General features: G+C 39.8%; 1 protein-coding gene across 1 annotated transcript in view; it reads left to right on the top strand.

Moving 5' to 3' along the window:
• Positions 1–25912, top strand: part of OPN3 (opsin 3) — a 43753-nt gene that overhangs the window by 15405 nt on the left and 2436 nt on the right. Inside the window, exons 2-3 of the mRNA XM_015072871.3 lie at positions 18497–18816; positions 23616–23867. Of these exons, the coding sequence (XP_014928357.2) occupies positions 18497–18816; positions 23616–23867 (572 nt within the window). The remainder of the gene's footprint in view (positions 1–18496; positions 18817–23615; positions 23868–25912) is intronic.

Below are 25912 nucleotides of genomic sequence, written 5' to 3'. Positions count from 1 at the left end.
AACATGGCACTCTGCTGGGTTTGATGTGGTAACTCCTGCTCCTGGATTAGTTCCTGGTGGGGAAGATTCCTATTCTAGGATTCTTGGGTATACATTGTTTTTTGTCTGTGTGTTTTTGTTTTTGTTTTTTTTTTTGTTTTTATTTTCTCCTGGGCTTGTTAAGCCTCAAGGGTGTGAGTCAGAGGCTGCCAGTACCTTGATTACCAGGGAGTCCATCCAAGACTTAGGCCACATAGACAGCAAGCAAGCCAATGATGGGAGGAGAGAGGCAGCACTCTGATGAATGATTTCAGACCCCAAGTTTACATGGTTCATGTTCTATTTCTATTGGACAATGTGCCTGCAGCCAGTGCCTCTTTAGACTTCCCAGTTATATAAAATATCCAGTTTTTTTTTTCCCCTAAAGGAAAAAAAAAGTGACATAGAAATAGGAAATGAGGTAGGAGAGGTGTTATAAAAGCCAAGGGGAATTTCAAAAAGAGCCTGGTCTAAGGTGTTGGTATTACAAAAAGGTTGGGTATACTAATGTTTTAGCATTAATCAATTGATTTAAATTGATAACATTTATCAATTGATTATCAGTTGATAAAATTCTAGAACAATGGCTTTAAACTGAAGAATATTTATGAATCAAATGGGAACATCTCTAAACTACAGATTACCAGGCACCACTCCCTCATTCTGGGTTGGTGAGTATACAGAGGGCAACTGTAATTGATTGATGGGTGGGTAGTGGGTTGTCATGCCTTGTGACATAAATAAGTAGGAATAAAATAAGTATCTGATGATACAATGGTATTTAATTGGATACAATGGGATTTAATGTATCTTCTGGTGCGTATTTTGGCAAGTTGTATTAAAAGCATTAGAATTTTGTCCATCATCTTACCCAACAATTATATTGCCAAGAATTTATCCTAACGAGGTAATCATAGATGTATGGAAATATATAGCTGATAGATTATAATGTCCATGACTAATGCTTATTAGGTGTGTACTACATGCTAAGTATTGTTATAAGTGCTTTATGCATATTAACTCTTAATCTTTATCCCAACACTGTGAGGTAGTTAGATACTATTACCCCATTATTCAGTTAAAGAGAGTTAAGCCCCAGAAGATTAATTTGTTCAAGGCTTCATACCAAGTGGAGGATATAAGACTGAAACCCTTGATGGTTATGTTGTACTGTCTCTCCTCACAGAATTGTTAGGATAGTCAAAAATTGAAAGTAATCTAAAGATATGCAGTGTGATACCTAAGAGAGCAGATGTCTCAGAAATCAACATACCAGCAAGCAAATCATTCAGGGCTCAGACTCTGGAAACACTCTTGACCTCCTCTTGCCCCCGAAGATGATCAGAACATATCCCATCATACCTCACATCCTTGCTGAGACCAGTTGGTGCCAAAAGGGAAAGGCTCTCCGGTCAGTGACGACCCGAATCTTTATGGACCGGTGTGTTTCTCCATCTGATCCAATCCTGAGCTCCCGCCATGTGTGCTCAGCCTCTCCTCATGAGCACCAAATTCTCTTGTATCTTCAGCCTCTTCCCTGAACATCTTCTCTGTTTCCTTACTTTTTCCTTAATGCTGGCAGCCCCCATGGACCCTGGTTTCCCACCACCAAGCAGAAACTGCCCTCCACCCCCCGCCGCCGCAATGCCTTATTATAATGTTGCTAAGTGAACGTTGTGAAATAGAATAGAGGGTGCTGGATGGTGAGTTGGGGTTCAACAACAGACCACAAGAGAAGCTGAGATAGTTTATTACTCATAGGTCCTGGAGGAAGCACATGACATACCTTGAGGGGTCACAGAGGGAGATCAAGGCAGGGTGCTGGCAGGGAGAGGCAGGACCCTAGCACATATGCCTTTATTAGGGTCCATGGGCAGAGTGCTTTGGGGTTCCCCAGTCAAGGCAAGGTGGGTCAATTCAAACCAGAAAGAGTGTGGTGTGGGTATGCTACACAAAGGTCTTATCTGAGGCAGGCAGGGAGGGGAGACTGTTGATTGCAAGGGCTGTTGGGAAAGTCACATGAGGAACTTCTGTCTGTAGGCTACTTCCTGGGGCTAGGGTGCATGAGGGGCTGCTGTGAAAGTCCCTGAAGGCTGTTTGGCCAAACAAAGTAGATGCTGAGGCAGCAATAGCATGGAGTAGCTTAGCTGAACTCTTGACATACCCCATAGACCCCAGGGCCAGGGAGTAGAGAAGGTGACCCACTGAGTATCCCTGTGGCTTCCAAAGCATTACTCCCTCATTTCCCTGTGAAACCTTTTGGTCCCTCTACACTCGCCCTCAGTGAGGCTGCCAAATGGAACTCAGCTGTCACACAGAAGGGCAGGGGGTGTAAAGCTTAGGCTATTGGCTCATATTCAGAGTCTTCTCTCCCACTCCCAGATCATCCCCACCAGTTTACTGTCTAGCCACCACCCCAGCTGCCTCTTGACTTGTGACCACCCCGTTCTGTTCTTTGTTTAAAGAGCCTGTCTTCTGATTGCCTCCCACTTGCTACCTCCATATCCTCAAGGAATTTTATTCATTTTGTAAATTATTTAAAACTTTTTAAATACAGAAAAGTGCAAAGGGTGTGATAAAGTGCCCATATATCTGCCACCCACAGTGGACAGAGATGAACCTTCCTAATTTTATTTTAACCTATCTTTAAAGAATTAAAAATTACAGATAACATTTACATCTATGTATTTCTCTCTTTAGTTCAGTCCACCTGCTCCCTCCTAGAGGTCACTGCAGACATGAATGCAACATGAAGCCAAGCAGTGCTTCTGTTCTTTTGCTCACAATTTATTCACCCATTCCCCTTTTTTGATGGACCTTGGGCTATTTCCTGTTTTTCACTATAACATAATAAATGGTGTCTCAAAGTACATCCTAGTTACATCTTCTACTCAATGTACAAGAGTTTCTCTAGATCTGTGCTGTTCAACATGGTAACACTACTCTGTGCCTCTTGAGTGCTTGAAATGTCACTAGTCTACACTGAGCTAACACACCAGATTGTGAAGATTTAGTATGAAAAAAATACAAAATATTTCATGAATTAGTTTATGTTGATAACAAATTGAAATATTTTAAATATGTTGGGTTAAATAAAATGTTATCAAAATTAATTTTATCTGTTTCTCTTTGCTTTATAAAATGTGGCCACTAAAAGACTTAAATAATATATGGCTCACATACTTCTATTGAACAGCACTGCTCTAGGGCATATAAGTAAATTTGGAACTGGTGGGCATGGGTAAATTTTCAAATGGATTTTTTTTAATTATCTTTCAGTCCCACCCCTTTATATAAAGCCCCCCTCCCCCAAGTTTCTTGGTGATCTTTTCTCTCCCTGAGCTCCTATGGCACATAGGTCTGAATGTCTCGTTTGGAATTTCAAATATACAATTTTGTATTTTGGTTTGTCTTTCTGTGCTGCCTTTTCCCCTTCACATCAGGGACCATATATGATGACTTTGCTTTCCCAGCAGTAAGCTCAGAGCCCCACATGTTTAGAGCAACTTAAATATTTAAGGAAGATTTAGACGCTCCTGGCATGGTACCTGTCTGCTTTTAAGCTGTGACTTGTCCTGGAATAATTGTATCTTGTTTGCCTAAAATATGCCTCAAGTTTCTTATGCATACAGGATTTACTCTACTCTCCCTACTATGAGAAAATTGCCTAGGAAGTAACATTAGTCTTTACTCTGCTTCCCTTTCTGTGAAGAAACTGCTGTTGATATCTTTCCAACACACTTCTCACTTCTAATGGGTTCTGGAGTCTCGGTAACTGGCTAGGCCAGGGCAGGCCTCACGTGTACAAGGCCATTTAGTTAGGTTTATAAAAGCTCCTTTCCAAATGACATCACCTTCAGCTATTTTCCCGTTATGTTACATCTGGTTCTATTAAACATGGCAGTGGGGCAGCTTATACAGAACTGCAAAACACAAGGGCAGACAGGAATTAAGCTGGAGGTGAGTAAACTATGATGAAACTTAAAGCTGTCGATACTACATAGACAAGGTCCCCTCCCTCAGAGCTGGAGCTTTGTGAGTGATACAGCCTTCGGTATCCCTGTGGGATTCCATTTTGTGAAATGAAGTACTAGTTTCTTGTGTTCCTCCACTGGTGTTGAGTCTATGAAGGAAAACCTGGGAAATGAGCAAATAGCCACAGAGAGATTATATTAAAGGAGATTTGATTTTAATCTAGACCTACCATTCCCAAAGTCGGTCAGAATCATCAGGGGGGTCTCTTAAGCATGCAGATACTTGGGTTGCATTCCAGGCCCCCTAAAGCAGAATCTTCATGGGCAGGGCCTTGGAACCGACGTTTAAACAACTTCTCCAGGAGATTCATTTGTGGCTATTTCAAGAGCTGGCATTTGGAGTCACTCTTCCTACCAAGGGAGACAGACTCAGATGTAGAAGGTTTTAAATTAAACATCAAGGGAGAATCCGTATGAAGCCCAATCTGACAATGTGGGAGAGAAGGTGGAAACAGTAGCATACGAATGGGTCTGGAAATCAGCTCCACTGCAGCACCTGCTAGCTTTGAGTTGTGGCCTTAGGCAGAATACTTGTAAATCTTTCTTTAGCTTTTTTCCACTTGATATTCCCAGCTCAGGATGACTCACAAGAAAATGATCTTTTCTTGCCTATCCAAACTGTTCCACAGTAGTCACAGATAGGTTTTACCTTACATGCCCACCTCCTGAATGTGCCTTTTCTTTATTTATTTTAATATTTATTTATTTATTTTGAGAGAGAGCAAGTGTGAGCAGGGGAGGGGCAAAGGGTGAGGGGGAGAGAGAGAATCCCAAGCAGGCTCCACGCTGTCAGCCCAGAGCCCAATGCGGGCTTAATACCATGAACTGTGAGATCATGACCTCAGCCAAAATCAAGAGTTGGGTACTTAACTGACTGAGCCACCCAGGCACCCTTCAAATGTGCCTTTTAAACCTCAAGCATTGTGTCCCAGCATTGCATGGCCCAGGGGACACAGCAATTATATTTGTCCTTAACACATTCTGCCAAGCTTGTTATCTTTTGTAACCATTCTCCTTTTATAGTCCTTAGGTATCTCATAGCACACTTTTTAGTTGATTAGTTACTTAACACACACACACACACACACACACACTTAAAGCTGAGTGTGTTGTATTCATCCTTGAGAGAAAAGTGACACTGGTCATTGGCTGTATTTCAGTACTCTCCATTTGCATCAGCAACAAGGTGATAGAAAATGATTTTGAAATGGAAGCAGGGTGTTACCACCTGCTGTAAAACCTAAACTCTGAGAGCCCTTTGAGGGTTTGGTAAATTATGAATAACTGAATTAAGATTTAATTCTGTATTTCTCAGATTTCCTCATATTTTAATTTGCTCTTCTGGGCTATCTCAGATTTTCATATCTTGGTGCCGGATTCATAATCCAGGAAGGAGTACTTAAAAAGTAGAATCTTCGTTGCATGCAGGGGGTCACATGGCTATTCCACAATTCATTCATGTGTTGAATTTTTCCATAGAGTTAACATAAGACTTCATGCTGCTTTATTGATCACAACCAACTCACTTAGTCAAATCTTTCTGAGGAAAATCTGAATAGACCTCTGGACTAGCAGTCAGAAGAGGTGGGCTCTCCTCCAAGCAAGATGTTATTTGTCTTATGGCCTTAGGCTCATCCCAAATCCCAGCCCCCTTTCTCACACCCTAACCAAATGAGGACATGAGCCTTGCCTCACAGGTCTGTGAAGAACTGATGATGAACATACATGGGGCAGTACTTTGAAAATTATAAGACACCATATGAAATTGGTGTTATAATTTGTTATTGTCACTGGAGAACAAGAGATGACAAATCTAACAGGAATACCACTTGACTTTATGATATCCATAAAAATGAATATTTTGTAGGGACTTTTTAATAGTCAGAAGATATCAAGTGATGACTGTTGAATAGTGGGTTGAGTTGAGATCGGGATCCCTTAGGAAAAATAGCAGAGAGCTGGTTTGGTTTTTTGTTCTTCTATATATTGCTATATATATGCTATATTCCATAAGAAATATTTTCCTTTTCTTTGAAATCTGACTGTGACTGTTGCTAAGCGTCATTTCACATTAGTGTTTGCTTACCTACAGGGGTGCCTATGTTTACTCCAGTGTTTTTATTCTTTATTTGAGAAGAAATATGGCCATATATACATAACTTTTATCATCAAAAAATATAATAATCTCTTGTTAACTATTGCAGAAGCGAGGAAGGATGCCAAGACACAAAAGACATGATCCCTATGTCTGAGGTGTTTACAAGTTAACTGGAAGATAAGACATGAGAACATAGAATGGTGACCACACTACAGGACACAGTAAACAGCAACCATGAATGTACACTCTGTGCTGTGCATGAGCAGAGTGTAGTATGCCCTAAGGAAGTTAGAAATAGTGAAAGAATAGGTGGGGTAGGTAGTGGAAAAAATAATCAGAGTTCCTTGAATGCCAGTACATTAAGCAGAGGGAGCTTTGCAGGTCATTATGCCAGAGGGGAGATTACGAAGGTTGTAAGATTATTACTACAAGTTCCCCGCAAATAATGCCTAAGGCAAAACATATGGACTAATAATTTATAGAGGAGTATATATCCAGGAAATCAAGAATGAGAGAGTCAAGGAAGAGGCAAGGAAAAAAGGATTCCAAATATCAAAGGATGCACCACTGGGCTGACCATAACTTCCCCTAAAACAGCTGATTGCTTCATCCTGCGGGACATCTTTAGAGAGGCTGTATGAAGCTAGCACACCTTGAAATAACCCATGGAATGGGTAGGGGGTGCAAGCAATTTAATCACTGGCCCCTTCTTGTCTGTTGACTCATACGGTGCCATTATGCTCCCTGAGGTACTAACAACCCCTTGCCTCTGGGCTGGGCTAACTGGATCAGAGCAGCAGTGGGGGAAGCCAGAGCCTCTGTGTGTCCAGTCCAGTGAGGGCAAAGGTGCACAGAGGCCTGTGGTTGCTATAGCAGCAGCAGCAGCAGCAGCAGCTGAGGTGTGACTGTAGTCAGAACTCCCATTTCTGGGGAGTGAGGCAGATAGTCACGGCCCATATTGGAGAATGGGGGCTTGTGAGCTGGGTCAAGGAAATCTGGGAGGACACATAAACCAAGTCCAGTCTCTAACTGGTATTTTGTGCAAGAGAGACGATGAGTCTGGACAAAAGGAAAAAATTGATCAGTTGGGAGTAGGTCAGAGCAATCACTTGTGGGATGTGAGCCTGTATGAGAATAGTGAGAGGTAGGAAGCACAGAGATAAGTTTAGAAATTTTTCAAAAGTAAAGCCTTCTGTCAGTTTGAAATGAAAATGCGAGCTAGAGGAAAGAGGAGAAGGGGAAGTCTTAACAAGTCTACATGTTCCTAACATGGACCAGAAGAGGCAAGGTCCTGTCAGAGGAGCGTTCTCTGATGCCGCTTTTCTGGGTAGGTTGCAGTGGATTATCATAAGATCTAGATTGCCGTGTTCAAGAAGTCATTTTGATTAAGTGGTAAAAATAAAGAATGTATGCTTCCCATTTTACTTGTGATACCCATTCCCATTCTATGAGTGCAGTTAAATTGGGATCAGAATTTAGAATCGAATTTTTAGAATTTAGAATACCGCAATTCCTGACAGATTCTTCCATTGGACTGTTTTATGTTGTCACTCTTTCAAACCGCAGAGCAGTTACTTTATATCCAAACTGTCCTTTTGCACTGGACCTGTAGACACTGGTCATAATGGGTATTTTGAGGGTCTGTTAGTGTAATGATGATCCATTTTTTCCCCAGTGTGAGCTATCTTCTTCAATATCTTCCCCTGGCAAACAGACATAAATATAGAGTAAGTTCTAATGAGAACATATCCCAAGATGGAGCTCTCCCCTCTCCCCAAAACAAACCCTAAAACTATCAAATCAGAGACAAGGTAAACAGTCTAAAACTGGGCTATCTTTCCAAATGGAGCAATAGGAAGACAAGGAGCCAAGTTTGAAGCCCAAGAAGGTGAGGCGGAGGTGCTGATATTGAAAGAATCAAAGATAACTTTGGGGAGATGAGCCTGGGATGATTTCCAAGCTACTGTGCAGATGCCAAGGTAGCCTCGGTGGAGGGACACACATGATAAACAAACTCTCCTGTATTTTACCAACAACATCAACAACTATTTGCTCCTGCCTCCACTGTGAAAAATCACTAGATTTAATGGGAGCGAAAATGCACTCCCTTGAAATACCAGTGAAGGCAGCATGAGCAAGGACAACTGAGACGATAGTGCAGACATGATCAACTGCAGACATCGTCAACTCTGAGAAGTTGACCCACAGACCCCACGCTGAGGGATGCCTGGTGGAATCCCTCGCTTCTGAGGATTCACTGACCCTTGTGTTTGGGGGATTCCCAGTTCTTTTTTTTTCTTTTTTTAAATTTTTTCCAAGCTTTTCTTTATTCTTTTTTTTTTTTTGTCTCAGTTCCATTTGTGTGTGTGTGTGTTTAAATAATTTCTTTTTCTTTTTTTTAAGTATGAAATTTATTGTCAAATTGGTTTCCATACAACACCCAGTGCTCATCCCAACATGTGGCCTCCTCAATGCCCATCACCCACGTTTCCCTCCCTCCCACCCCCCATCAACCCTTAGTTTATTCTCAGTTTTTAAGAGTTTCTTATGGTCCCAGTTCTTAATGCACAACAAGCATATGGTGGCTGGATTTCCACATGGCAGTCAACACAAAATCTCTGTTTAAACTGCTTACCTGAAATCATAACTTTTTAACCCACAGAGCTGTAACCTTCATGATATGCTTGATTTCTTTGAAACCGAGTCTGTGTACTGACCCTGAAGAACAGTAAATTTGTCTTGGGAACAAACAATTGAAAAATGCAATTTGAAAAAGGGAGGGAAACAGAGATGGAAGAAGGAATTATTAACTACAACGAAGTTTCGTCCTTAATAGACAGCTGATGAATGCCTAAAATATGTGTACTAAAGACCCTGCATCATTTGGGTGTTTCTAAGAACTGCTTTTATTGATCAAATGGAAACTGGGGTTTCCAATGGTTGGGGATCTATTCAAATTAGCATGGTCATCTCTAATTTCCTTTAAATTCTTCAGCTTAAAAACTTGAGTTTAAAAAATTACCTTTTTAATATCAAATGTAGACAAGACTGCAGAACATATGTAGTAGGTAACACATGGATTATATATGCTTTCTCTAGTGTCTACTATACTGGTATAAATTTTTGGTAATTACCAAAGGGATTTAGAAAATGAGATAGCATAGTGTGGACTTTGAAAGTGTATTGATTTGAGTCTTGGCTCTATTTTTTTATTAGTTTGAGACCTGGGCAAGTTATTTAACTCATTTTACCTGAGTTTCCCCTACAGAATGGGGATGATAATAATTTCCACATGTCTTACAGAGCTGTGAGGATTAAATCAGGTACTGTCCTAAGCAGACAGACTGCTTAACAGTACCTGATGCCCAGGAAGTACACCCAATATGTTACCTGGGTGAAATTACCTGTTAATTAAGTAAAAGGGAGCAAGAAAGCTTACTCAACCAAGCAATGTAAAGATTTCAAAGAAGAATTCATTACTTGCCTAAGAGAATAAGATTTTTCAGGCATATTAAATATATTGTTTTCCTTATTTAATGTTCAAATAAGTGGAGGTCACTAATTAATGAAGTAGTATCTTTATTAAGCAACTTCAAAGAGTTTTGTTTCCATTACTACATGTATGAAAGTAATTAAGCTGCATATTTAGAAATTTTCTGCAAATCATTACATGTTTTTGAATGAACAAAATTAGGATTTTCATTGGTTGGAGAAAATGTACACACAGTTAGTTTGCAAGATTTTACTGTATGATCTGTAAGATTTTACCTGCTACAAGGTAGGTTTAATAGTTGTGTTGTTTTATAGGTAGAGAATTTGAAACAGACCATTGAGTGATTTGTTCAAAATCACCCAGGAAACCCACAGTGAAGTGCATTATCCCCCAATCATCTTCCTTCCCAGATCCATCTCATCCATTTTCCTTCCAAATCAGTGCTACACCAACCATTCATTCACCCGAACCAGTAACCCAAGACTTGTCCTGATTCTTCATTCATTCCCACAGTCTGAAGAGATTCACATCCCTGAAATTTATTGACCTTCCTTGTCACTCCTTCCCCAGTGTCTCTGCATCAGTTCCATTCCTCATCACCAGAATGGTGTGTCTCCGGTAAGTTTCCCAATAGCCAGACTTGTCCCTCCCCACAATCCTTTTTCCACATCTCATCCCGAGGGGACCTTACAGAAGGAAAATCTGCAAAAGCAAAACCAAAAGAAAGTAAAACAAAATCCTCTGAAATAGTAATAATAGTATAGTGATGTAAGAGAACAAAAACATTGCAATGCCTCCCTGGAATCCTCAGGTTATATCCCAAACTCCTTTCATGACATTCAAGGGTCTTCCTGGGAGAGTCCCTCGTCTTTCATTTCTCTCTTTCTAGAACTCTCTGCTTCTACCATATTGAATTATTTGCAGAAACCCAAATTGTGCAAATTTCCTCAGGTCTTCATGTGTTTACAGAAGCTGTTACCCTGTTCCTGGAATAGGATTGACAGTCCTTTCCCCTCTAATCCCTTCTTACTTGCCTGGTTAAAATGTACTTGATCCACAAGACTCAGTGCCTTCTTCCCAGAGGAAATCTAAACTGAAGAGTCTTTGTATTATTGGATTTGTAGTTTCTCCTTATGCTCCCTTCTCTGGAGTGTGAGCTCCTTGAAGACATAGACCATGTCCTATTAACTTTTTAATCTAACAGGTATTAACAGATCTGGAGTCAGGTCCAGTCACTATATCTTCTATGCACTTATTCTATTTAGTGCATGACAGAGTCTAGACCACTGAACTATAAATAAGCGATTCAATGTGGACATCTAGTGGCCAAAGTGGGAGAATGACTGTTCTTGAGTATTTGTGTGAATTATTAATATACTCATATTTTTTACACATTTATTTATTTTTGAGATAGAAAGAGCAGGGGAGGGGCAGACATAGGAAAAGAGAAAGAATCCTAAGCAGGGTCTGCACTGTCAGCACAGAGCCCGAAGCAGGGCTCGAACTCATGAACTGTGAGATTAGGACATGAGCCAAGATCGACGGTTGGCCACTTAACCACCTGAGCCATCCCAGTGCCCGTATGTCCTCATATATTTAAGCTCTAGAGCTCTTCTGACTGTTTCTGTTCCTTGTGTCCAATTTCTACCACTTAATTTTCCCCCTAGATACTCAACTATTCAATAATAATAGTAATACCTTATATATTACCATCTTACTAAATACAGTCATATTCTCACTTAATACACATACAAACACACTCATGATGAGACAGCATTTTGGTACTATTATTTCTATTTTACTGTAAGCAAATCGAGGTTCATAGATGTTAATTTTCCCAGAGTGATACGTATTTATGTATGGAAACTGAAGTTGAATCCAAGACTGGCCTCAGAAACATTCATCTCTTATAGAATTTATCATTCTATTGTTTATTTCTTTCATAATTTATCTTTGCCCATTTCCTAGCACAGTGCCTGGTATATTGCATGTGCATGATATTGACCTGTTGATAAATGTTGTAAGTGAATGCATTGTCATCAAGTTATATCACAAAGAACTTGACTTGACTCAAGCTAATGCGCAGAGTTAACCCTTGGATACCTCTTTTCGTTTCCACGCTTTTTGTATGCTATATCCTTGGCCTTGAAATATCCTCACTCTTGTCAACTTGATAAACTCTCTTTCACTCATCAATTCAAATATCGCTTTCACTTAAACCCTCCTCAGTATTTCCATAGGCAGAGATACGCTCTTCCTCAACTGCATCCTCCTGCTTGCAGACACAGTTCTGGTTTAGTACTTACCCCATTCCTGAAATTACTACTTTACATGTCTGTCTTCTCCTCAGGCTGTGAGATCTCTGGCAGCATTTCAGGTAGAGGGAACAGTGGTGTCAAAGCAGCCAGTTTTGAATGTGGCTGGCAGTTTGAGGCATGCCGAGGATTAAGGCGAGTCTCCATAATATGACGAGATTAGTTTGTATAGACTTCTGTCTTCAAATTAAGTATACATGCTGCTTGCGATATGGCAACTCTTTAAAAAAAAAATTTTAGTGTTTATTTTTGAGTGAGAGATAGAGCACGAGTGGGGAGGGGCAGAGAGAGGTGGGACAGAGGATCAGAAGTGGGCTCTGTGCTGATGGCAAAAAGCCCAATGTGGGGTTCAATTTCATGAGCCGTGAGATCATGACCTGAGCTGAAGTCAGACTCTTAATGGACTGAGCCACCCAGGAGCCCCGATAGCAACTCTTTCTAATGGCAAGGGCAGTTTTAAGAGAATCAACTTCGAAATTCTCAACTTTAATTTGTATTAGAAACCAGCTCCCTGTGATCCAGACCCTCCCATCTCCCATTTTCCATCACCCATCTCCCACTTCACACCGAAAGATAAACCCCTCGCCCGTCCCAACTCTTATGGTGGAAAATTACCAGGGAGAGGTGAAAGGAAATTCCAGGATGGCAAACAAAGGGACAATTTAAAATATTGATGAAGAACTAGAGGAAGTGAATGACCACTTAGGTGGTTTCCAAATTTATGCGTTATATTTATTTATTTATTTGAGAGAGAGAGAGAGAGAGAGAGAGAGAGAGAGAGAGAGAATCTTAAGTAGGCTGCATGCTCAGCCCAGAGCCAGGTGTGGGGCTGGATCCTCCACCCTGGGATCATGACCTGAGCCTAAATCAAGACTCAGATGCTCAACCTACTGAAACACCCAGGTGCTCCTCCAGTTACTTGCTGTTAACAAAATTGATCATTAAATACAACTTTTGACAATAAACACACTGTGATTTTTGGCATATAAATTCAGGAGAGTTCAAATAATTAAATATAGAAGGAATGGTCTTATAATCAGTAAGAATTAAAGATAACAAAATTCCTTCCATCGGATCTGGATACATGTGTGATCAAGAAATCTTTTTTTAACTTTATAAACAGGAAAAGTAGGAAGAGAATTTATCATTCTAGCATAGGTAAGAACAACTTGTGGATAGGTCTATTCTTTGTGGGGAGGGAAAGCTGCACTTTAAGAGAGGTATTTCTAATTAATTCTTCTAATATTTAATGGAATATTTTGATCAGTTGTATACTAATAGAAACTGATAACCCACTCTATAAGACCTTTTTTTTTGACGTTTAGAGCCTTACTATCCAAGAAATTTAAAATTTCAACTTCTAAATAGAGAAGAAAAAGACAAATAATTTAAAATCTTTTAGTCAGACCAATATATTACACTAGAATAAAACTAGGGGAAAAGTGGGATGGAAATGTAAGTTTAAATGATTGATCTTTTCTGTGTGTGTGTTTCTATATATATCTGTGTATAGATAGAGATGTAAATATGAAATCACTAACATATTTATGAATTACTTGATCTATTTGAAAAAATAGGGTAATAGTTTTCTTTTAACGTGTTTATATTACACAACTCTTTAAACTTAAGGTGAAAAAATTTAGCATATCTTTAAAAAAATTTTTTTTAATGTTTATTTTTGAGAGAGAGGGAGACAGAGTACAAGCAGGGGAGGGGCAGAGAGAGAAAGGGAGACACAGAATCTGAAGCAGGCTTCAGGCTCTGAGCTGTCAGCACAGAGCCTGATGTGGGGCTCAAACCCACGAACTGTGAGATCATGACCTGAGCCAACGTCAGACGCCCAACCAACTAAGCCACGCAGGCGCCCCTTTTTAAATTTGTTTTAGTGTTTATTTTTGAGAGAGAGAGAGACAGAGGGAAAGAGACAGAGAGCGAGTGGGGAAGGGACAAAGAGAGAGGGAGGCACAGAATCTGAAGGAGACACCAGGCTCTGAGCTGTCAGCACAGAGCCCAACACAGGGCTTGAACCCATGGACCATGAGATCATGACCTGAGCTGAAGCTGAACTCTTAACCAACTGAACCAGCGAGGCACCCCACAATAGCTTTTTAAATATATGAGAGTGCAGGGGTGCCTGGGTGGCTCAGTCGGTTGAGTGACCATGCCTGGCTCTGTGCTGACAGCTCAGCCTGGAGCCTGCTTCGGATTCTGTGTCTCCCTCTCTCTCTGCCCCTCCCCCTCTCATGCTCTGTCTCTCTCTGTCTCAGAAATAAATAAACATTTAAAAAAATTAAAAAAATATATGAGAGTGCACACAGGTTTTCAAAACTCTATTAGGGAAAGCAATAGGAAAGAAAGCCGAAGATCTCTGCTGTGGCCCAAAGCCAGCCACAGAAGACACAGGCAGGTTTGCAACAGACCTGATCGTGCCTGGCCTCTGTACCTCTCCACACATCTGGAGTCTGACAGTCGTGCAAGAATTCCAGGAGGGCCACTTTGCCTTTGTAGAAGTTCCTGCACCCCAGCATGCCTGCCCTGGTCCTTTCTGTTTCTTAATTGTATTCCATCTTTGAAGACCCAGCTTAATCTTCATCTTCATGATGCCATCCTCACAGCATAATCCACTGGTGTCTTACTTTTTCAGGCTTGTTGCACGGTAAACTTAACATCCAATTTCCTATCGTCTTATCTTGCCCTCAAATGTTGCATCGAGCTGGTCTCGGCTTTACAAGAATGTACGGCATTGCAGTCTCCTCAAGGGTAGGCACCGTGCATCTCTGGTTCCTCCTAGAAGACCATTCTCAGCATGCGGAGACACACTACATATGTGATCAGTCTACAGCTTTGCAGGGAGAGCAGGGACATCATGCTACTCCTAGCAGAGCTTGTGGGAACAGGTGGATAAAGGCAGAATTATGGATTTTGGAGTCAGTTAGTCCTAGGTTCTCAAAACTGTCCCTGCCACCTATTGATTTCTTATACATTGTGAGCCACCAAACTCCTTTTTCACAAAGAGGGACACTGTATGTAGTGTGACCATTACGGGGCCTCACATACGATAGGTGCTCATGGTGGGGCAGTCACCTTCCCCTTCCCTGTCCACAATGTTAAGGGAATAGAGAGCTAGGCTCCACATCAGTTATGATGTATGTATGAAGTAGTTGTTACACAGTCCTCTTGTACTCATTCTCCAGAATACAGAACATAATTTTGACTCAGGCAGGACCAAAATTTATGAGTAAATAATTGCTAAGAGAAAAAAAAAAGTTTAAGGAAGGGATGTAGTTTAGGTCTTTTCAAATGGGTCACCCCAGAAGACTTAGTCAAATAAGCTTACCATTTATGTACCCATGCAGTCAGGGAAGGCCTGAAAAACTGGGAAATTCAGGGACTACTAACTGGTTATGGTGCTGAATGTCAGCAACTGAATTCAGGCTTTGGAAGCTCATTGTGCCTGCTATGATACAGGCATGGCCAAAAACTATTACATTTAAAAAAATCTCTTACCTCTTTGACCTAAATAATAAGAGGGAAAATTCCTCCACTCCTGTACCCTGACTTATCACAGAGCTGGGGGTTTTTCCATACTTCAGCTCTGGGTATAATGAGGCTTTTCCTGACTCCCAGTTAATACTGCCACATCCTTGGGATGCCTGGGCAGCTCAGTCAGTTAAGCGTCTGACTCTAGACTTCAGCTAGGGTCATGATCTCAAGCCTCTCATAGAGTTCTGAACTGAGCAGAGCCTATTTGGGATTCTCTCGCTCCCTCTCCACCCCTCCCCCACATGCTCTCTCCCTCAAAATAAGTAAACTTAAAAAAAATACTCTAGGTCTGCAGCCTCCTCCCTCACATGTTCTCTCTCCTCGATACCACGTCATTAATTTACGTGTTTGACTTGATTACATCATCACTCTTATCTAGCAGACTGTAAGTTCTATGAGGCGTTTATTTCACTCCCCTTTGTACCTATTTCCTAGCACACTGATTGACACGTGTGGATAAGCAGTAAATAGTTCATGGATGGATGGATGGATGGGTGGATGGATGGATGAATACATGATTGATGGTTAAAATTATAGCAGCTTATTCCTTTAATCAGAAGAACTTACTTATGCATCTATAAGGTATACTGGGATTTGCTAACCTACAACATAATTGCAGCAAGTTTTCTTGCCGAAGAAGACCTAAATCATACTCAAGGTAAATTAAGAGTTGAAGGCCAAAAATTATATTTTAATATTTAAAGGCAATTATATAATTAAATACCATTATATTTGATAAGAAAGTTTGTAAACTAAATAAAACCATCAGTATTTCATGAGAGTCTTATTATGTCACTATCTTTAGGGTTTTGGTTACCTTCTGGGAATGTGGTCAGTTAAAGAAAAGATGGTATCACTCTTCAGGTAAAAATTTAATGAGGTGAAAGTTGACTCTTAGTTCGGAAGGCAGAATATCTAACTTGGTATTTTCCTTGTGTCCAGAATTACTTAACATAATCTGAACTTCATTATTTATGATTATAACACTACTTCCTGAAATATTTCCTCTACCATATGACAAAACCCAGTCTTATTCTTCCAGTCACTTGCGTATTTACTAAACGTTCACTCATTTATTCAATGAACATTTATTAAACATCACAGGTATCAGACACTGGGATGCTGTCCTCCCCACAATAACAAACCTGTCAGAGTATAAATGGATATTAACTGTGGTCTGACAATGGCTTTCTGAGTCTAGGACCTCTTCCCTTCATACCTTTATAGATGCATAGTCACAAAGTTTGATGATGTCAAGAGCTTTTCAATTATATGAGTACCAAAACAAAACTAACTTCAAGAGATTGTATGAATTGCCAATGTCACAGAGCTAGGCTCACTCCAGGCTTCTTGAAGCTCGCCACCACCACTCCCCCGCCCACTTCTCCCTACTTACCTGAGACAGGTCTTATTTTCATTCTCCATTAGGACCACTTTTCATACAACCCCTCTTGATTCACTCATTCAACACATATTTATGCTGGTTGTGTTCTAGGGAGCTCACAATTTCATCTTCTCCCCTATATCTGCTCATAACACCTGGTAGTTTTGACCTCTGTTAATGTAATCACCCTCAAATCATCACGCAGGTTATAAATCTCTCGAGTTAGTCTTGACTCCTTTTTTTCCCTTTCTCTTCACATTCAATAAACCAATGGGTTCCGTTGATACTAATCACCAGTTGTTTCTGGAAGCTAGACTTTGCCGTTCATACCTTTAAAGGTACTCTAATTCGGGCCCCTGGACTACTGAAATGGCCTTCAAGCTGATCTCCATACATTGAACTAGGATTGGAATTCTATACCACTGCAGGAATGAGTGCCCTTTCAGAGGACAGAGGAGAAGGAGGAGGAAAAGGAGAACTTAACTGTTGTTACTTCACACTTAAAAAAAACATGATGGAGTAACAGATTTTATAATTTACTATTTTATACAGGAAAAGTTTTTTTGTTTTTGTTTTTTAAGAACCAAAAAAAAAGAAACAAAAACTCTTATCAAGAAATTGAAAGTCTTTCTCATTATGTATGGCCTCATCTGCTCCTTTTAACCTTTTCTCTCCTCGGTATGCTCTGAGCCCTGGCACCTCTGTGTTCTCTCATCTGGTTTAGACCCTTAAATGGTCTCTACGCTCCAGTACATAATTCTTAATTCTTCCTGGAATGTGCTTCTCCTGCCTGGTTGACAAAGGCCCCCTGTTCTGTGACTCCCACAGGACACTGTATGGGAATTGTAGCCTTCACACCTCCTGCCATCTCACTGTTATTTACACAACTGGATTCCTTCTAAGCACCTAGATTTCCACTTTTCTGTCACTTCTAAACCTCCAGTGTTGGCAAAGTGAGTGGCACATGGTAGGTGCTCAGTAGGAGCTTACTGAATGTATAAATCACTCTTTGGGAAGAGGCAGAGACATAAATAATATTGTTTTCATGTATCTGTTGCAAAATGGAGGTATAAATGAAGACCGTGGGAGCACAGAAGGCTTCATTCCTTTGTTAGCAGTCTTGCAGGAGAATAGTTCACAGGCTGATATCTGCTAGCAGGAAGGTTAATGCAGCTCCCTGAATACTTGTACCATAACTTGGGCCAGTTCATCCTTGTGAAGCCCACTTTAGTTTTATCTTAAATCCTGAGTCAGACACAACTGAGAAAAGGTAAAGTCAAGTGAGACACTCAGTGACTCTCCCCGACTCTCTTCAGAGTTTCTCTTTGGCAGGAAGTATAACACTATACCTGTATCATTGGGGCAGAGCTGGTTTTAGGGCTTTTTTGTCCTGCTGCAATCCACACACCATTTGTTTTCTTCTCTGGGTAAATATGTGTCCAATCAAATTTCCTGGAGACTGTGAGGCATTATTCCTCTTAGATATGTCAGCTTTTAGAGCCGTTGTTGGTTCCATATACTCTGTGATGTGTCTCCAGTAGGCAATGAATTGTCTGTTATGTCTGTGTTCCCCTGCTCCATGTTACACTGTCCCACTTTCTCTTCTTTCAGGGACTGTTTCCATTACCACCCTAACTGTGCTGGCCTATGAACGTTATATTCGCGTGGTCCATGCCAGAGTGATCAATTTTTCCTGGGCCTGGAGGGCCATTACCTACATCTGGCTGTACTCACTGGCATGGTCTGGAGCACCTCTGCTGGGCTGGAACAGGTACATCCTGGATGTACACGGACTAGGCTGCTCTGTGGACTGGAAATCCAAGGACGCCAATGACTCCTCCTTTGTGCTTTTCTTATTTCTTGGCTGCCTGGTGGTGCCTGTGGGCGTCATAGCCCATTGCTATGGCCATATTCTGTATTCCGTTCGCATGGTGAGTTGAAGACTTCAAATGTCCCTCCCCTAAACTATGTCCAGGGTGGAAAATTCTGTGTGGAAAACAGTCAAACTCTTCCTACATGAACAGTGGTTGTCTGCAGCTAAAACAGCTCTACCGGACTTCCCACTTGATATAATTGTGCACGCTAAAAGACCCATGAGGAATGACATCTACTCTATATATGCCACTCTCTAAACCACAAAGAGGAAGGAAAGGGGTTCTAGACAGACAAAATCAACAACAACGAAGAACACCTGCATTCTCCAGCACTCTTAGACTTCAAGAACTCTAACCAAGGAAATTCCACACTTCCTATCATTTTATTCATTCAAAGGTCACATAAACCCACTAGAGAATAGTACAGATATTTTTTTCTGGAAATCACTTTTGAATCATAAAGCATAAGAACTGACCGCCAGCAGGGTTCCTGTTGGGTGCTAGCAAGGAGTCTGAAGTGACAGTATGGGGCACACTCCATATGCCAGTCTCCTACTTTACCCATGTATGTTTTCCTTGCTCACTCACTGTGTCTTCCTGTTCTGTGTCTTCTTTCCTCAGAACTCCTGCTCATCAGTCTCCTGCTCATCTTGATAATCCCCTCTAGCTTTCACATTTTATTAAAAAAGAAAGAAAAAGAAAGAAAAAGATAAAACCTCTTTGCCTTGACGTACATCACTTTAAATCATAACCAGTGGCTGGTTCTCTGTCTCTCTGTCTCTCTCTCCCTCCCTCCATCCATCTCTCCACCCTTCTGTCCATCTCTCTTTCTACCATATGAGAACACATTGAGAAGGTAGCCATCTCTGAGCTGAGAAAAGAGGTCCCATAATGAAACCCACCATGCTGGCACATTGACCTTGAACGTCTCAGCCTGCATATTTGTGAGAAATACATTTCTGTTGTCTAAGCCACTCAGTCTAGGGTATATTGTTAGGGGAGCTCAAGCTAAGATATTTACTAAGCACTGAGAATACAACACTGTGTCATTTATAGCTCCTGTATCAAAGAGTTTGTAGTTTACATTCAGCCAGCCGTTATTCCTTGACCCGTTGCAAATTGGTCTCCTTCCTTGATCACACTGTCACAGAAACAGCCCTCATTAAGGTAATTGATAATATACCAAATGTGAGTTCCAATGGGCATTTCTATTTTTTTCCTGGCATCCGTGGCATTTAACACTTGTGATGTTATTGACAACTTCCACCGAACTATGGTTTCTCCTCCACTAGAACCCCATTCTCTCCTATAGTTATTGTTGATTCCGGACCATCTTCTTAGGTCTCTGCCAAGGGCTGCTTCCCATAGGCCTACCTGCATTCTGTGTTTAGCCCTCTTCTCATACTACACACTGGCCTTCGGCATCTCATATGCTCTTAGGATTTCTCCTTCTAACAATAGCTTGGTGACTTTGGAATCTCTATTTCTGACCCAGGATGTTCTTCTGACCTCTGTCAGATCCCATAGTCAGTTGCCTATTGCACATCTCCACTGGAATGGCCCCCAGACTCATCAGATTCTATGTGTGTGAAGACGAATTGGTCATCCCTCCCCCTAGATCTGCTGCTTCCGCATTCCCTTTCTCAGTAAATGGTCATTATTCCTCAGCCAAAAATAATAGAGTAAATCTTGGACTATTCCTCATCCAGGTCTCCCCTACACCCAATCAATTATCAATTTCATCTATTCAACCTCAAATATTTTTCCATATGTCCCTTATCCCTTCTCCTATTGCCACAGACTCAATTCAAAGGGGCCCTAGTTTTTCTTCCTTTATTCTTGCTTTCATCTAATCCATTTTCTATACACTTCCATTAGAGTAGTTGTTCTCAAATACAAATTTTCTCAAGTCATTTCCCAGCTTAAAATCCTTTAGAGGTTCCCCTACCTTCATGATTTAAAAATATAAAGCCCCTGAGTATGACTACCAGCGTCCTGCAAGGCCATCTCTTATCTGCATGTCCAGCTTTATTTCTTAATATGCCTTCCCTCTTGCTACCTCAGGCTCCAGCCAAGTGCAATATTTCTTGTTCCCAGAACTTAACATGGGTTCTTTTACCTCTTTGCCCTGACACGTTTCCTTTCCCTGGAACAATCTGTCCCACCTTACTTGGCTGCCTCCTACTCACCTCAGAAGGCTGAGCTCAGGATCTTCTAGCCCTTACCCATATCTGAATCAGTTACCCATCTTGTGTGTTCCCATATCCCTCTCTGGTCACCTCCTCCATGGCATGTATCACCTACGGAAGTAACATGTGTGCTGTCACCCTCAGCATACAGTGAATTCCTTAAAAGCAGAGACCCAGTCTTTAAGTTTTCACCTATAGCTGGAACAATACTTTCAAACAATAGTTGATCGAAGACTATTTTTGGAATGAGCTACAGGCAGTGTTCATAGGAAGGAGAAGTGGTACAAGGGTAAAGAGATTTGACTCTAGACAGCAATATTCTCCACTCAGAACCTGGCACCATAATCACCTCTATTTCCTTATCCAGAGGTGTGATGCATAGCAGTGATGGAGAAATAGCTTCTCACATAAGAATGAGGACTCACAGTGAAGTTGTTGAAAATCTGCAGGTGTCTGGATCAATAAGCACTATTTGTGTAGGGAGAGAACACTTTTACTGGGACTACATGGGGAATCGTCTTAAGTGGTTCGTCCTTCAGAACAAATTCAACTGTGCATGTGCTTTTGCTTCATCCACAACAGTTTTGAAAAATACACTCAAATGATTGAACAAATAGGGCGAGACATGAACTAGAGCTCTTTATTTGGAAAATATTGAAAGAATAGAGTGAAAGAATAGATAATGATAAAACAGAGAGGAAAAAAAAGAGATAAATGAAAAATAATCATGGACATATTCAAATATGTCAATATGTCAAATATGTCAATATGTTTGTATATTCACATATACAAACCCAAATAATCCAAAACATTAGAACCATATCCTTATGCCAAAGAGGAACTGTGAAAGTATAGCCCAATATTTTCCTTAAATTAACTTCTGCAGCATACATGTAATTCCAAGATGATAAATGCAGGCTCTGCTTTGAAAAATGGTAAGAGGATGGGGACTGAATTACCCAGAAAAGGTAGAGATGAGTCTGTGGGTCCCTAGGTGGTGGGGAATTGGGGATGGATGATTGAACTGTCATCTTATTACTTGTTAGTTGAAACTTTGAGGAGCCAAAACTCATGATTCCTAGTATCCTATAGTATCATAAAAGTACAAATCCATAGAAGTATATTAGTTTCAAATATAATTCCAATGTAAACAAATAATCTTGAGAACAATCCCACAAAGTCATATGTATGGAAGTGGGACCCAACTTCTGTTAACTCTAATAGGTTATTCATTTGAATGTCCTTTAGTCTTGATTCTCAGAGGAAGTAATTGATTGCTTAATGTCACACAGAGGGCAAAAGTGGTGGATCTGGGATATGGACCCAGAACTAATTCCAAATCCAGAGCTTTTACTAGAACTCCACAACCTTCTTAAAAACTCTGGGGGGAAATCTCCCACCCACCCCCCAAAAAATGCTGTTGTGAAAATAGAATAATATCCTATCATATTAAATAAAATAGTTTCTTTTAAAATAGAATTGCACATGGGGCACCTGGGTGGCTTAGTTGGTTGAGTGTCCAACTTTGGCTCAGGTCATGATCTTGTATTTGTGGGTTCAAGCCCCACGCTGGGATCTGTGCTGACAGCTCAGAGCCTGGAACCTGCTTTTGATTCTGTGTCTCCTTCTCTCTCTGCCCCTCCCCTGCTTGCACTCTGTCTCTCTCTGTCTCTCAAAAAATAAAACAAAACATGAAAAAAATTTAAATAGAATTGCACACACAGAAAATAATGGTATCAGACATTTGACAACCACGCCCACTCCTACACATTCCCTCTACTCTTAAAAAACTCAATCACTTTAATAACCCATTAACCCTTCCATTTTCTGTGGATATGAATATGTGTTTCTACTAAGAATATAGTTTCCTAAATATAATTTTAGATAGTATAAATAATTTAGCTACATCAATTCAAATATACTCTTAAATACTATAAGCACATGTTCTGATTTATTTGGAATTTTTTTCCTTAATTTTTATGACAATGCTAGAATAAAAGTAACACCTTTTGAACATTTGTTGTTCAAAAGGAACATTTGTTGAAATGCAATAAATTTCCCAGTTTAAAATTATATGTGAAGTATAAACAGTATGTACAATACCTTTTTTAAATTAAAAAAAATTGTATTTTTGTAGCAAAATTAGCCTTTTAGAATGGTCAGAAAAAACTATTTTATTCAAAACATGATTTTGGTGTAGAGGAATATTATCCCCCACCCCCTAATAATACATTTATAATAACAATAGAAGGAACTTCTAAGGAAACTTTAAGAAACCTGAACAACTTTCAGACTGTAGACCATTGTTCCTCAGTGCCTTTACTGGGGATAAATTAAGATCAGATATGCTGAGTTTACACGGATATGGCTACAAACATTCTCTGCACCTGAGTCCTGATGAAACCAAGCATAAGCAAGGTCCCCATCAGATCCCACTTTGTAGTATAGTCATTGGCTCGGAGTTGGAAGTCACCATAGCTTGCAGCAAGAATTCATCTGGCAATTAAGTTTCATCGAGACTAGCTTAACCAGGCAGAACTGACATCACATGCTTTCTGCCTGGTTTGAGAAGTGGAGCATTATGGTTTGTTGTCTGCATATCTATTATTGAAACAGCATAAGAAAAGGATTCTTTCATTTTCAACCTTTTCTTTCTTCTTTCTGCAGCTTCGTTGTGTTGAAGATCTTCAGACAATTCAAGTGATTAAGATTTTAAGATATGAAAAGAAAGTGGCCAAAATGTGCTTTTTAATGATATCTACCTTCCTTATCTTTTGGATGCCTTATATCGTGATCTGTTTCTTGGTGGTTAATGGTTATGGACACCTGGTCACTCCAACAGTCTCAATTGTTTCATATCTCTTTGCTAAATCAAGTACTGTATATAATCCAGTTATTTATATCTTCATGATAAGAAAGGTAAGTATAATAATAATAAACTCATTGTTTTCACTATACATATGTGACTGTTGGAAATATAATACTTTTATAGAGGTTATTCAGAAGAGCTTCAGTGATAAAAACCTAAATCAAGAATTTTAGAGGAAACTAAAGTGTTCAGGAAGAAATGTAAGATATTCCCAAAGAAAATAGTAAACATTCTAAGATCTACCAATAGATCTTAAGTAAAAATCTATTGAAATTAACATTTATCAGGAAACATTTTATGTTCAAAGTTAAAATTCATTTAAAATTCTTATAGTACTATGGAGGTTACCCATTATTTTTACAAAACACCATGAGACAGGCACCAATACTATTCCTTACTTTATTTATAAATTATAACATAGGTCAAAGAAGTTAAATGACTTGCCTGATCCAGGAATTATTGGTGCCTGGATTCCAATCTTGTTTGCTTGAATACCAAAATCTACACACATAGCTCCCCACTTGAGGTTACAGATACTATTAACAATTAGTTGGGTTATTATTCATGTACCATGGCCAGTGTGTAGCTCAAATTAATCTGGCTTCAGAAACTCCTCTAGATCTAATGGGAAGCTTATTCCTTTGGTAGAAAGGTTTTGACTTGGTGGTTGTCAGTTATAACTAAGAAAGCCCTCATTATGATTGCTATGAAGCTAAGCCTCTAAGTTGCAAAGTTTAAAAATCTGAGAATTTAAAAGTTATGAATAATAGTTAATTACTCCATTGGAATTTTAAGTTAACGGGTCACACTAATATCAGATAATAATAACTACTCAGGCTACTAATGCTCAAGAATTTGGAATAACGGCATTTTTTAAATTAACCTTATAATATTCACTGCTAAATCTCCCTCTCTCTTCTTACTCTCGTATGGTTTCGATCTGTATTCACTGATCTTTCTTTCTCATGTTGCCTTCATTAACTGTTTATTTGAACCCAGAGAATTTCAACTTGGAGTCCTTACAATCTGAGAATTACTTGAATTGACTTTAGGAGAGTCATGAGAACCCTGAAACTTGGTCGTAAAACTTTTTAAGAATGTTCACATGTGAATTGTTTTTAGCAAGATAGACTATAACTGATTTTCTGAAGAAGTATAAGACCTCCATATTTTAAGAACTACCACCTCGGCAGGCAAATAAGTACGTTTTAAATATATTACCTAACAATTGTTTTTTTATGTTCTTCCTCTGGGCCAATAGGTCATACATTAGTTCTTGGAAAACTTTAAAATACATACACGACACCTGGAGAGATTGTGAAAACAAAAGTGCATATTCAGATTTGCTATGCTGGGTGCCTGAGATTCTGCATTTTGATAAGTTTCCACATGGTTCCCATGTTTCTGGTTCCCAGGAGCACACTTTGAACTAGAAGTCTAAAAGATACAATAAACAAACAAAAACAAACAAATACATAAAACAATAGTCCTTATCTTCAAGGAGCTCACCATTTATGTGGGAAAACATATTTTGGCATACATATTCTAAACCCTTATAATGATGTATCTTTAGCACTTAACCTGATAAACAGTAATTTGATGAAGAAATAGTCTCAAATATTTTTGAATGTAAGTATAAACTAAATACTAACTTGTATATAAGTGGGGTTTAAAGAAGACAGAAACCAATGTAGCTGGTTATCATAATTTTCATTACTACTCCCTGATCTGTGAAAGCCTATGTATAATAAGCCCATGTATTTTGCTCTGAAAAAAGGGGATAAAAGTTAAATTAAATAACTTATGGTTCAGCATTGTGTCCAGGACAGAGGGAAGAATCATGGGCACTGGTGAATGCTAGCATTCTCCACTGCAGTATTTTTTCTCTAAATGCTTTGTAATCTTGATAGAAAAAAAATTCTTTTCCTAGTTAACAGAAAATTAGTGAGACAGCAGACTGTAAACTCTGCAGGAAGGGCCTTGTCATTCTTTGCTGCCCAAAAATATTCCCAAATTGTAGCACAGTGGCTATCACCTAGTAGGTGCTCACTGAATATTTGTGGAAGGCATTGATGTTCAAACTTCCTTAAAGAAA

The sequence above is a fragment of the Acinonyx jubatus genome, chromosome E4, assembly GCF_027475565.1.
Source record: "Acinonyx jubatus isolate Ajub_Pintada_27869175 chromosome E4, VMU_Ajub_asm_v1.0, whole genome shotgun sequence".
In the NCBI taxonomy this organism is placed as follows: Eukaryota; Metazoa; Chordata; class Mammalia; order Carnivora; family Felidae; genus Acinonyx; species Acinonyx jubatus.
This window is presented reverse-complemented; position numbering and strand designations above follow the sequence as displayed.